This window comes from Delphinus delphis, chromosome 17 (assembly GCF_949987515.2).
Source record: "Delphinus delphis chromosome 17, mDelDel1.2, whole genome shotgun sequence".
NCBI classification, from domain to species: Eukaryota; Metazoa; Chordata; class Mammalia; order Artiodactyla; family Delphinidae; genus Delphinus; species Delphinus delphis.
Genome location: NC_082699.1, coordinates 3,542,749 through 3,555,990, shown reverse-complemented (window position 1 = coordinate 3,555,990; position 13,242 = coordinate 3,542,749). Strand labels below are relative to the sequence as shown.

Genomic DNA, 13,242 nt, shown 5'->3' with positions numbered 1-13,242 from the left:
AAAAAGAGAAAGGAAGAAAGGGAGGGAGAGGGAAGGAGGAAGGAAGCCCTTACTGTCATTAATTCTATATTTGAAGTCTTTGGTACATTTTAAGATACATATCAAAATTAGGGCTATTCTTTACACATAGAAATGATGTTTTTGAATGCCCAGTATGTTCATTGCTTGGTGGCAGAATTCTAGTGTAGAATGTAATTTCTAAATACTCAACAGTATAAAGCAATATATAGTACACATGGGGGATGCGGGTGTTATTTTATTTTCAAATTCATCCTTAAACCTAGGGGGTTTTTCTTATCACTATATAGTAACCCTTCGGTGTCTTGCACATAGTAAGTGCTGTTTATTAACTTTCTTATTCAAATCAAATAAGAGGGACTTCCCTGGTGGCGCAGTGGTTAAGAATCCGCCTGCCAGTGCAGGGGACACGGGTTCAGTCCCTGGTCCAGGAAGATCCCACGTGCCGCGGAGCAGCTAAGCCCGTACACTTGCTGCAACTAGAGAAAGCCCGCGTGCAGCAGCGAAGACCCAACGCGGACAAAAATAAAAATTAATTAATTAAGTAATTAAATACACATTCTTAAAAAAAAAATAAAATGAAAGAATCAAATAAGAGCTGCAAAGAACATGACTCAGCTAAAACATACTTCTTGTGTCCAGCCACCCGAACATATGATTAGGATACAATGTGTTTCAAGGAACTGATTCATTAGGAAAACATACAGTACAAGGCAGGGTAATCATATGTCCTATAAAAGTCTAAATAAAGAGATGGGGGGGTATAAGGATGGGAGGAATTTTATTTCTGTGGCCAAAGATCACCTGTAACGTGAGCAAGCACGTGTTGTATGTGCCGAGCATGATGCTCCACACGCTTGGATAAATGACCCTATAGTCCTGTTCTGTTTTCTGCAGGGTCCTATCAGTGGCGTGAATAGAGACATTTCTATTCTTCAGTGCCATGGAGATTCGGATCCTTTAGTTCCCCTAATGTTTGGTTCTCTTACTGCTGAAAGGCTAAAGACATTGGTAAATCCAACCAATGTAACCTTCAAAACCTATGGAGGCATGACGCACAGTTCATGTCAACAGGTAAGTGTTTGGAAGCAGTGATTATAGGGACATGTCTGCAACTGTTTGCATGTGATATTTTCAAGATAAATAACATTTGACTGGGGATTTAAAGAAGTTAATTAATGAATTCACATTGAACCATAGGTTAGTAGGACTTAGATCAAAGTTTACGCAACTTAATTCAACAGACATTCACTAATTTCTTATTACATGTAAACACTGTAAATAGTTCAAGGACAAATAAAATCATTTCTTTGTTAAAATCTAAAGTAGTTTACTTAAAATGAAAATTTTGAATAGGGAGAAGGATATATATCCAAGTAACTATATAGAAAGCAGAATGTGATATGTGTTATATTAGGAGTTTTTTAAAAGTGCTCTGAAAAACTGAGACGGGTGATCGTAAGAACGAGGTCAGGATAGGTTTGGAGGCTTGAAAAGGACTAGAATAAAAATCAGTTGCTAAGCATTGAGACAGTCCAAGTTAACATTTTTTGCACCTGTCAGCCTGGCGAAATCATTTGCTTTGGGACAGAGAAGGCAGGTAGTAATATGACTTATCCAGAAAGATGGGGAACCTGGGATTCTAGGCGTTACTGAGAACATAGTTGAGCCCCTGATGATGCATTGAGTCCAGAAAGGGCAACACGCCGGGTACCAGGAGGGAGGAGCTGAAGGTCCAGAGCAGTGGTTTTCAAAGCACACCCGCCGCCCACCCCCCACCCCCCCCACCCCCCCCACCCCCCCCCACCCCCCGCTCCCGGAGCATAACAAACACACAGATGCCAGGACTCCAGACTTGGTGCCTCTGAGTCAGCACACTGAGGCTTCAAGGGGCAGACACAGGCGGCTGTGTGTGTGTGGTGAGACTGTTCACCACACTGGAGAACACTGGACGGACGGTTCGGGGCAGGAAGGGACAGGAGGTGGGGCTGGAGGAGGTGGGGTCGCAGTGGGGGCCACACGGCGGGTGAGACAGGCCACCGCCGTGCCGTGCCTTCTTTCCCGAGTGAGGAGGCGATGCGGGCGAAGGTTCCTGCGTGCTCCTGTGTGGGTCTGGCGGTGGCAGCAGGAGATGTGTTTGAGGGAAGTGAGAAAGCTGGGCCAGACGCGGGAGGTGCCGAGCAGTTTCCTCTGTGGTGGATTCACCTCTGCGTCTCTCCAGGCCTGCCTTGGGGACCTGCTCCCCTCAGCCTCAGCTGGCTGGTTGTGTGTGAATCCTTTGGAAAGGCACAAAGCATCTGGTACTGTTGATTTCGCATCTCATTCTAATGAGGGAGTGTTAGAAGCTGGGCACGGACACTTGGTTGACGGCAGTTGTGTACATACCAAGTCTTCTCTGTGTAGTTATTGTCACTTTTAGACCCCCTTCCTCTCCCCCCGCCACCCCCAGTGTTTTATTTTGTTCAAGCAGTGCAAATGCAGACCATTTTCATAGGACTTCGTAATACGTGAGAGTGATCATTGAATTACGATAATAATCATCGTGGGAAATGTTTTCTAATTTCTATCGGTGCCTCATTTCTTTTTCACCACTTTTTATATAATTGTAGTAAAAATGTGGTTTTAGTTAGTGGTATTTAGTAGGGATTTAATTTCTGATTTGTGTAACTGCATATTAATAATCCCTTTATTCCAAACAGGAAATGATGGATGTCAAGCAGTTCATTGATAAACTCCTACCTCCTATTGATTGACGTCACTAAGAGGCCTTGTGGAGAAGCGCACACCAGCATCATCGTCATAAAGTTTTTTCTGTGCCCGATCTTGAAACCTCTGATGTTTGCAGTGTTAAAATGTTTTGCAAATACACACCAATGACACAGACTAAATAAATCTCCTCATGGGAAATTTATGATCTTTTAAGTTTCTATGTATGTATTTGTATAACATGATCCAGAATATATTAGTATTAAAGTAGGTGAAGCAGCTAGCTTCTTTCTCTCATATGTAATTCAGCAAAATAATAAAATACTGTAACCAGATTTTTCATTACATCACTTGAAAATTATTAGTATGCTTAATGAAAACCTGCTCAGGTATAAATGAGCAGTTAAGACATAAAAAGTCTATGCGTGCTGTGACTTAAGACTCTGGACTTATTCCCAAATTACTTAGTCACCGTGCAGTATCTGTATTTTTATATATGTGTTCATATGTACTTAATGATTATAATGCATAATAAGAATGAGGTGTTATTACATTATTCCTAATAATAGGGATAATGCTTCTAAGTGTCAATAAAAAGAAATATTGCTGTCTTCAATTAATGGCCCTCTTATTTTGGGGACCAGGTTTTTCTTTCCTGAATATAATTTCTATTTAACACTCTTTTTTCCTCTCTAGAAAAGAAAAGTGTTCTTTCTTCTTTTTTATCCTTCATAACAGACCAAATATTGCCTACTTGCCATGGACGTCTGCTGTCAATACGTGCTGTAATTTGACATTCTGAATCACAGATGTGACGGCACTGAAAGTGTATTTATACTTGTAGAAAGAAGCCAGGCATCCCTTCAAAGTTTCTACACTACTTCTTAAACTGGACCTTTGTCTGCAGCTTAGGCCTGCAGAGTTACAGGTAACGAGGATAATTCTGTGGTTGTATTTTTCTGTAATTAAGTGAAAGAATAATTAGGTCATATTCTCGTATGTTCCGAAATATTTAAGACTGATCTTACAAACTGTAATTTCTAAGATGATTTGTTCTAAGATGATTCTCCTCATAGCGTAGAGTTTTAGTTTACTTATTTTGCACATATGTTTGAAACCGACTGCTGTAGGAAATGAACAATCCATTTGAAAAATTTGCTTTACTTTTATCTGCCAGTGGACTTATTTGAAATTTTCACTGTAGTCAGAGAGGATCTTTTTAAGTTAGTTTCTGTGCAAACATGAAAGTAGCAATTATTTGATTTTAAATAGATTTTTCAGATTATTGGTTAACATTATTTGAAAACAAGTTTATGGGTAATAAAAGTTAGTCAGAACTCAGTACATATGGTGTAGTTACCACCCAGTTTAATATGTAGCAAAAATGTTCGCCTGATATTTCTGAACTGTTGTTAATTTTTCTGCTGTATTCCAACTGACTAGAACACCGTTAGGAACGCATCTTTATAAATGGGTGCTACTTGATGACGGAAATGATTTCGTATGGACAGTGTAGGATGTTAATAATGAAGCCATACGTTTATGTCTGGATTTACAATTTTTAAACAATCATTTACTAAGTCATTTTGCTTTTATCTTGAAGAATGTAAACTGTTGTTTCACTTACACAAATCAGCAAGATCTAATTTATGGCAAGAAATATATTCCATTGAAATGTGCTGTAACGTGGGAAAATGTAAATCTTTTTCACGGTTTCTATCAATGTGAAATAAAATGTAATTCTGACTTTTCTGTGACTGGCTCTTTGGAATATGATTTTTAACATTTGCGTTTCCTTGGAATGGCTGTCTGTAAGGAAAAGGAGGAAAGCGACAGTGTAATCCCAGGAACACACATTGAGAGGGAAGTTTGATGGTGGTGTGGCCCCCGCCTGGCTCTCTCCAGGCGGGGCCCAGGCTTCCTATTCCTCAGTGTTATTAACAAGTTGAACAAATCTTCAGTTTGATTTTCAGTGTTCCTAACCTATTTAAGAAGTTTGGTGTTTTGCTCTGTCTTTTCCTTCCATGTAGTATTCATGGGATTTTTTTAAATTCGTGTCATAAATCAGTTATCCAAGTAGTTTCTTCTCCTTTTATCTCACTGCTGATTTCTAACTCTTCCCAGGAAGGAATCCCGTCTGTTCTGCCTCTTAAGCAGTCCTTCAGCTTCTGCTTTTGAATAAAGTGACAGCTCCCCTTTTTGTGAGGCTGCTTGTTCCATTTTGGGGTTGCCCTCCTGGTAAGAGAGTTCTGTACTGTAGTGCTCTCTTCAACAGCTCTTTTTTAGATTTATCCTTCTTCACAGCAGCATCATATTTCACGTGATAATCTTTGATTTCATCATCCTTTTGAAACTCTTGGTTCACAATCAGATGTGGTCAGAGCATGGTATTGTTTACGTCTGTCGACAGGTAACGACAGTGTCTATGTATGTGAGTCATTGGGAGGTTTGCCTACTGCTGAAGTTCTTCTTATTGCTACTTTTTAGAAGTAGATACATGACACCCTCCTAACAACATACCATTTTATTCGTAAAATTTACTAAAAAGTGAAAATTTGTTTATTCGTTAAGTACTTAATATATTCCAGGCAGGCACTGTACTAAGCATTTTATATCCTTTACTCATATAATCTTCACATCAACCTTAGCTTCATTTTACAGAAGAGGAAACTGATCCCTGGAGAGATGAACTGTTTGCCTGTGGTTACAGAGCTATTATGTGTAAGAGCCAGGGTTCAAAATGATGTGCCTTAATTACTTTGTGGTCCCCTGCCTTGCCCTGTGCCCCTGTGAGGTAATTTAAATGCTTCTAAACATAAATAAATGAATAACTAAATAAATACAGCACAAACTTATATTTCATATAATTCAAAACACCTAGAAATGCTAAATAAACCAGGGTAAAAATCAGCTTGCCCTAAAGAAATTACATCCTGCGGTACCCAGAGAGAACTCAAAAGGGACCTAAAACCCACACGGCACACTTGACTTGGGGTGTCTCAGAAATTACTCACCGTTATGAAGCTAGCACCCTTTTAAGGGCTGCGCTCTTTGTCATATGAACTGGAAAAAAGTCTGACTGCCAGGAAGCGATGGGGAATCTTGTCTATTTTGGCTTGGGCTCTGAATGAGAGAGAAGGGAGCTCTTCACTTGAATTTGTTTAACCAGAAGCTTGTCCTCATAGATATTTGGATTTTGAATGTATACTATTAATGTGGCCTGGAAACACATAAGCTTCTAAGTTAATATCAACAATTTCCTTGGGGACTTCCCTGGAAGTGCAGTGGTTAGGCCTCGGCACTTTCACTGCTGGGCTTGGGTTCGATCCCTGATCGGGGAATTAAGATCCAGCATGCTGCAAGAGGAGGCAAAAAAAAAAAAAAAAAAAGAATTTCCTCAGACTGGCTCTGACCCTCGGGCACCTGGAAGAGGCAAACAGATTCTTTTTATTTGTTTGTTTATTTATTTATTTAGGCGGCCTTCTCATCGCGGTGACTTATCTTGTTGCACGGGCTCTAGGCACATGGGCTCCGTAGTTGTGGCGCGTGGGCTCAGTAGTTGTGGCTCACGGGCTCTAGAGCGCAGGCTCAGTAGTTGTGGCACACAGGCTTAGTTGCTCCGTGGCATGTGGGATCTTCCCGGACCAGGGCTCGAACCCGTGTCCCCTGCCTTGGCAGGTGGATTCTTAACCACTGTGCCACCAGGGAAGTCCCCAAACAGATTCTTTATGGAGAGTGACATTCTCAACCCAGGCTGGTTAATTTAGCCCTGCCAAAAGTGAGCTGAACACCCCCAAAGGATGAAGCCTATGAGAGAACTACCTACACAGGAACACGAGATGACACAAAAGGTAAAGGGATCATTGGGCTCTCAGGAACTTTAAAAGGATAGATAGTATGAGAGAGTTAACCAACCAGAGAAAAGAACAGACAAGTGAGAAGGACACAGTATCAGAAAATGCAGCTTTGGGGACTTCCCTGCTGGCGCAGTGGTTAAGAATCCGCCTGCCCATGCAGGGGACTCGGGTTCGAGCCCTGGTCCGGGAAGATCCCACATGCCACGGAGCAACTAAGCCTGTGCACCACAGCTATTGAGCCCACGTGCCACAACTACTGAAGCACGCGTGCCTAGAGCCCGTGCTCCGCCACAAGAGAAGCCACCGCAATGAGAAGCCCACGCACCGCAACCAAGAGTAGCCCCCGCTCGCCGCAACTAGAGAAAGCCCGCCCGCAGCAATGAAGACCCAACACAGCCAAAAATAAATAAATAAGTAAATTTATAAAAAAGAAGAAGAAAGAAAGAAAATGCAGCTTTGAAAAAGAAAACGTCTAGAAGTGAAAAATAACCACTCAAGTGAAAAATCTTAATGGGGAAGCATTGTTTATGATGGTGAAATATTTGAAACAACCCAACGTGGGATAAAAGTGGACCAGCTAAATAAACTACCCTCCGCCTACACAATGGATCGTTACACTGCTATAAAAAAAGAATGAGGATGCTCTATTAATTTGGGAAGGATTCAGAATACATTATTGATGAAGAAATAAGGTACAAAACAAAGGGGAGGAAACAAGACCATATATTTGACTTGACTAGAATTTGCATTAAAAGAAAACCTCAAATGCGAGAAGGATGCAAAGAAGAACCTAATAAAAGTGGTTATGGATGGGGGAGAGGATGAGGCAGGTAAGGAAAGGAGGGGAGAAGGCCGGCCTTGGATATGTTTTCTTTTATTTTGCAGTACGCAGGCCTCTCACTGCTGTGGCCTCTCCCGTTGCGGAGCACAGGCTCCGGACGCGCAGGCTCAGCGGGCCCAGCTGCTCCGCGGCATGTGGGATCTTCCTGGACCGGGGCACGAACCCGTGTCCCCTGCATCGGCAGGCGGATTCTCAACCACTGCACCACCAGGGAAGCCCGGATGTGCTTTTTTTATTCTTCAGATTTTTTACTGTGGTAAAATATAACAAAATTTACAGTTTTAACTACTTTAAAATTATACAGTTCAGTGGCATTCATTACATCCACATTGTTGTGCAACGGTCACCACCATCCACCTCCAGAACTTTATCAACTTCCCAAGCTGAAACCCCATACTCCTTGTTCTTCAGATTTTGAGTTGTAATATCTGACCTACAAAAAATATTCAAATGGATGAATTAAACTGCATACTAGGGACTTCCCTGGTGGTCCAGGGGTTAAGACTCCACACTCCCACTATGGGGGCCTGGGTTCGATCTCTGGTCAGGGAACTAGATCCCACATGCTGCAACTAAAGATCCCGCATGCCGCAACTAAGACCTGGCACAGTCAAATAAATAAATATTAAAAAAACCCTGCATATTAGACACAACAGACGTGTATGTATGTGAAATTGTGTATGAAAGAAAGCTCTGAGGAATTTACTCAGGAGAAATCCCAGCAAGCAAAAGGGGAGGGTAAGAGACTAGAAAAGTAAAATTAAGAGGTCCAATGTAAAGTTTAATGGAAGTTGCAGGAGAGAAGAGAATGGGACAGAAGCAATATATGAAGATAAAATGACTGACATTTTTCCAGACTTCAGGAAAGGTAAGAAATCTCAGATTCAGGAAGAAAAATGTTACTAAGAGTATAAATAAACTACTAAGTCTCTAAAGAGACATTTCATGGTGCAAAGCAAAACTGAATACCATAGAAAAAGGACTTAATAGCAACCAGAGAGAGCCTGCTTTCAGTGTCACACAGCATATACTTAAGAAAAACACCACCAGAGGTCAGAAGATAATGGAATAACATCAAAGTGGGAGAGAAAAGGACAATTGGGAACTTCTACAGAGGTCAACTCATTTCACAGTGAGGGCAAAAGAAAACCACTTTGTCATAGAAAGTGTATGAGAAAAAGAATACTGACAGAACTGTTAAAAGGTGTTCTTTCAGAAGAAAAATGAGCCAGAGGAAAGGAGAGATGCAAAGAATGGGGAAAGAGTGGTAAACATTTGGGTAACTAAACAAAACCGACTGCATGAAACTAATACTAACTTGGGAGCTGAAACACGATAAAAATGAAGTACCTGCCCAAATCAGTTGTACTTTATATACTAGCAAGGAACGTGTGAAAACCAAAATTTAAAACACAATACTACTTATAATTGCCCAAAAGGAAAAAAGAGTACCTAAGTGTAAACCTAAGAAATGTACAGGATTTGGAGGCTGAAAACTATAAAATGCTGATGAAAGACATCAAAGAAGATGTAAATAAATGGAGACAAACATCGTGTTCATGGATTGGAGGACTCAATATAGTAAAGATGTTACTTCTCCCCAAATGGATAGAAAATTTAATGCAATACCTCTCAGAATCCCAGCAAGATTCTTGTAGCTATACACAAGATTTTCTAAAATTTATATGGAAAGGCAAAGGAACCAGAATAGATTAAACAGTATTGCAAAAGAAGAAAGTGGGAGAAATCCATTGGATTTCAAGACTTACTATACAGTGACAGAAATCGAAACTATGTGTTATTGGCAGAGAGAGACACATAGATGAACAAAATAAAGCAGAAATAGCCCCACACAAGCACAGCCAAATGGTTTTGGACAAAGGTACAAAAGCAATTAAACGAAGGAATGATAGTCTTTCAACAAATGGTGCTGAAGCAATTGGACATCCAAAGCCAAAGAAATGAACCTTGAACTAAACCTTATACCTTATACAGAAGTTAATTTAAAATGAATCATAGACTTAAACATCAAATATAAAACTTATAGAAGAAAACCCAGTAGAAAATCTTCAGGATCTAGGGCTTGAAGTGTTTCTAAATAAGACAGCAAAAGTATAATACCTCAAAGAAAAAAATTAATTGGACTTCCTCAAAATCTAAAACTTTGGCTCTTTCAAAGACCCTGTTAAGAGGATGAAAAGACAAATTAAGACTGGGAGAAAATATCTACAAACCATATACCCAAATATCCAGTACCTATAATATATAAAGAACTCTCAAAACTCAATGGTAATCGAGCAGATGAAAATACATTCAACATCGCTAAACCATTAGGGAAGTGAAAAAACCAAAATGAAATATCACTATATACTTATTAGAACAGCTAAAATAAAAAATAATGTCAATGCCAAATGCTGGTGAGGATGCAGAAAAGTTGAGCTTTATTTCATCCCCACCCCTACAAGTTTGGAAGCTACATATCGTTGTATTCTTTTTTAGTTAACCTTACATTGTGAATATTTAAATGGAATGACTATTTCTCATCTACTTTCCGAAAATAGGAGAACCATAGAATATTTCAACTTCTATCATCCCTACCACTGTATATAAGAAACCCACAACTTTTCTTTTGAAGCATTCATAGATTGACAGGGAATTATGAAGATAGTACAGAAAGGTCCTGTGTACACTTCACCCAGTTTTCTCCAATGGTTACATCTTACATATGTAAGATGAACAGAGCCTAAGAAATCTGTGGGAACCCATCAAGTATATGGAGTCCTAGGAGAGAAGAGAGAGGCAGCAAGAATATTTGAAGGAACGATGGCAAATCTCTCCCCCCACCCAAATTTTGATGCCATTCCCACCAGATTTGTACTATGGTTCCGCTATCTCCACATCCTTGTCAACACTTGTTTTTATCCATACTTTTATTCTAACCATCCTAGTGAATGTGAAATGGTATCTCGTGCAGCTTTAATTTGCATTTCCCTATTAACTGATTGTGTTGAGAATATTTTAATGTGCTTGTTGGCCATTTATACATCTGGAGAAATGTCTAGTCCTTCGCCCAACTTTTAACTAGGTTGTCTTTTTGTTGCTGAGTTTTAAGACTGCTTTGTATGTCCAGGACACTAGGTTCTTATCAGATATAATTTGCAAATATTGTTTCCCATTTGGTGGGCTGTCTTTTCTCCTCTTGATAGCAATCTTTGATGTGCAAACCTGTTTAATTTTATCAAAGTCCAGTTTATCTGTTTCCTTTTGTTGCTTGTACTTTTGGTGTCATACCTATAAAACCATTGCGAAATCCAAGGTCGTGAAGATTTATCATTGCCATTTTAACAAAATTAAGTGTTTCCAGGTTGCCTTTTGTAAGCTCTATAAAACTAACCCTTGCCCCCAACACCCCTGGAAAAGTGCACCACTGCTTGTGAGGCAAGGTACTCCCCAATCCATGGATTGTTTTCCTTTGGATAAAGCACATCAGATTCATCACTAAATTGTTTCAGTTTTGTCATTTGACAATGTTATGTGTATTTTACCACAGTGAAAGTATAGTAAGCTGATTCTTCGGAAAAAAACAAAAATGACAATTATTAGAGTAAATGTACAAATCTACAAACATAAATGGCGATTTGTACATACTCATTATTAACTGATGCATCAAGTGGACAACAAACTGAGGTATAAGTATTTGAACAATAAAATTAATTTCGGGCTAATGGGCCCATATAGAACTTCACATCTGCCGTTATAGAATACACATTCTTTTCCAGGACACATAGAATATTTATAAAAATTGATAAAACAAATCTCAATAAATACCTTAGAACCAGTAACTTTGCAATCGTATATTTTTACTGCAATTTAAGTTGGGAATCAATAATAAAAAGACAATTTTAAAATGAAAAGAAATAAATGAAATAAAGAAAAAGGGACATGGTTCAAGTTACTCTTTCCCCCAAATAACTGAGGTAGAACAAAACCTTACATCATAATATAGAAAAAACATTATTAGGTGGTGAATTTTGACTAATGATGGTTAAATTGGGTGTGGGGATAGGTCTGCAAACTGCACGAGATGGTAGTCAAGGGCGTTACTTGGGCAAAGACCTATTGAAGGAGCCTATACTCTCCAGTACTGATAATTTCAATTTTCTACCTTGGCTTTATGTTGTTGGTCAGAACTCTTTAGGACGTCAACTTCCTCACTGACCTTCAGAGCAGGCGAGATTATTAACTTCTTTGATGAGAACGTTACTGTCAACTATTATTCAACTGTATTCAAGGTACTGCGTCCAACATTCTGAGTCAGGAAACAAACAAGATTGGGTCTCCGGCTTTACGGCGCTTACAAACGACTTTAAAGAGGAAGCGCTTACAATGGTCACATTCCTACGATAAAGGCCTATTTAGGGGGATGGGGAATCTGATTTCCAGGCAGCCGTCGACGGCGGGGAAAATGCTGGGGTTCCGACTGACTGCAAAAGCCGCCGGGCTCGGCGTCCCGGGGCTCTCTGCGGGCGCCACAGCCCGGAGAAGGGGGACCGGGGGACTGGGGACAGGGGGTGGGGTCCGCTGGGCGGGCTGGGCGGGGCCGGAGGGAGCGCGCGCAAAGCTCGGCCGCGCCGCCCGCCCACTTTCACGACAGCCGGCGAAGCCCTGCGGCCCGGCGGACTCGTCGCCCAGCTGGTCCTCGATTGGAGGTCCCTGCTCGGCGCGCGCGGAGCTCGATTGGCTCTGCCTGCGGGGGAGGAGCGTCGCCTCCTCAGCCGCTGCCGCCGCTGCCGCGGGCTCCGTGAGTGAGGAAGCGCCTCGGTCAGGCCTGCTGAGGGCCCTCGCCGACGCCTGGGCTCGCCCGCCGCCCCGCCAGCTCCGCTCGCTTCCCGTCCCCCGCGGCCCGGCGCGGGGCAGGGCTGCCGGAGCCATGGAGGACGAGGTGGTCCGCATTGCCAAGAAGATGGACAAGATGGTGCAGAAGAAGAACACGGTGAGCGCGGCGGGCGGCGCGGGCCGGAGGGAGGCCGGGCGGCGGGCGGGGGCCAGTCGGCCTGAGGGGGCTCCCGGCCCGCGGTGAGCGCGGCGGGTGCCGCGTGACGGCGGCGAGGCCCGCGCTCTGGGGAGAGGGTCCTGGGCGGGGGGCTTCGTGTCCCGCGGCCGCGTCCCGGGCAGGGGTTCTTGGGGGGCGTCCTGTCCCACTGCTGCGTCCCGGGCAGGGGTTCTGTGGCGGGGGCGTCCTGTCTCGCGGCCGCGTCCCGGGCAGGGGTTCTGGGGGGGCGTCCTGTCCCGCGGCCGCGTCCCGGGCAGGGGTCCTGGGGGGCCCCCAGGGAGGGCGTCCGGTCCCGCGGCCACCGGCGCTGGGACCCGCCCTGGGCGCCCGAGGCCCCTTGTGATTAGCTCAGCCTGGTCAACTCCGTCGAGGCAATAATGCTGCTCATTATTTTAAACGTCACGGTGGTAAAGCCTCGTTGGTTTAGCTGAAGAGTGCAGAGAGCCCTCCCTGTTTGAAAGCATCCGTTCTCTTTTCTGGGCTCATTGGCCAGCGTCGAGAAAACAACATCAAACAGTGGTTTGTGATCAGTTTTAGACGTGAAACTGTTAAAGCAGAATGTGAATTTCCTGGAGCTTATTTCTGAAGAAGGCCGAACATTCCCTCGATTGTCTCAACCACCCTGCATGTTTGCTTAGCAATTAAAAAAAGGTAAACTATGCCAGTGTACTTGGCAAGTGGCTAAACTTCTTTGACCAAGTGCATCTCGTTAGGCCGCGGCGTGCGAGGAGCCGTGTTGAAGGCACTCGCACTGACGAGGCTGTGCT

The 13,242-nt window shown here is 42.6% G+C and overlaps 1 protein-coding gene across 3 annotated transcripts in view; it reads left to right on the top strand.

The window, feature by feature from the left end:
• LOC132440436 (transcription elongation factor A protein 1) overlaps positions 1 to 13,242 on the top strand; it is a 60,538-nt gene that overhangs the window by 15,236 nt on the left and 32,060 nt on the right. The window contains exons 8-9 of one of the 3 annotated variants that reach the window (XM_060035381.1): positions 916 to 1,092; positions 2,718 to 4,470. In XM_060035381.1, coding sequence (XP_059891364.1) covers positions 916 to 1,092; positions 2,718 to 2,771 — 231 coding nt within the window. In that variant the 3' untranslated portion in view covers positions 2,772 to 4,470. Of the gene's footprint in view, positions 1 to 915; positions 1,093 to 2,717; positions 4,471 to 12,178; positions 12,416 to 13,242 lie in introns of those variants that run through there. The other 2 variants (XM_069541559.1, XM_060035380.1) reach the window with 2 other exon arrangements.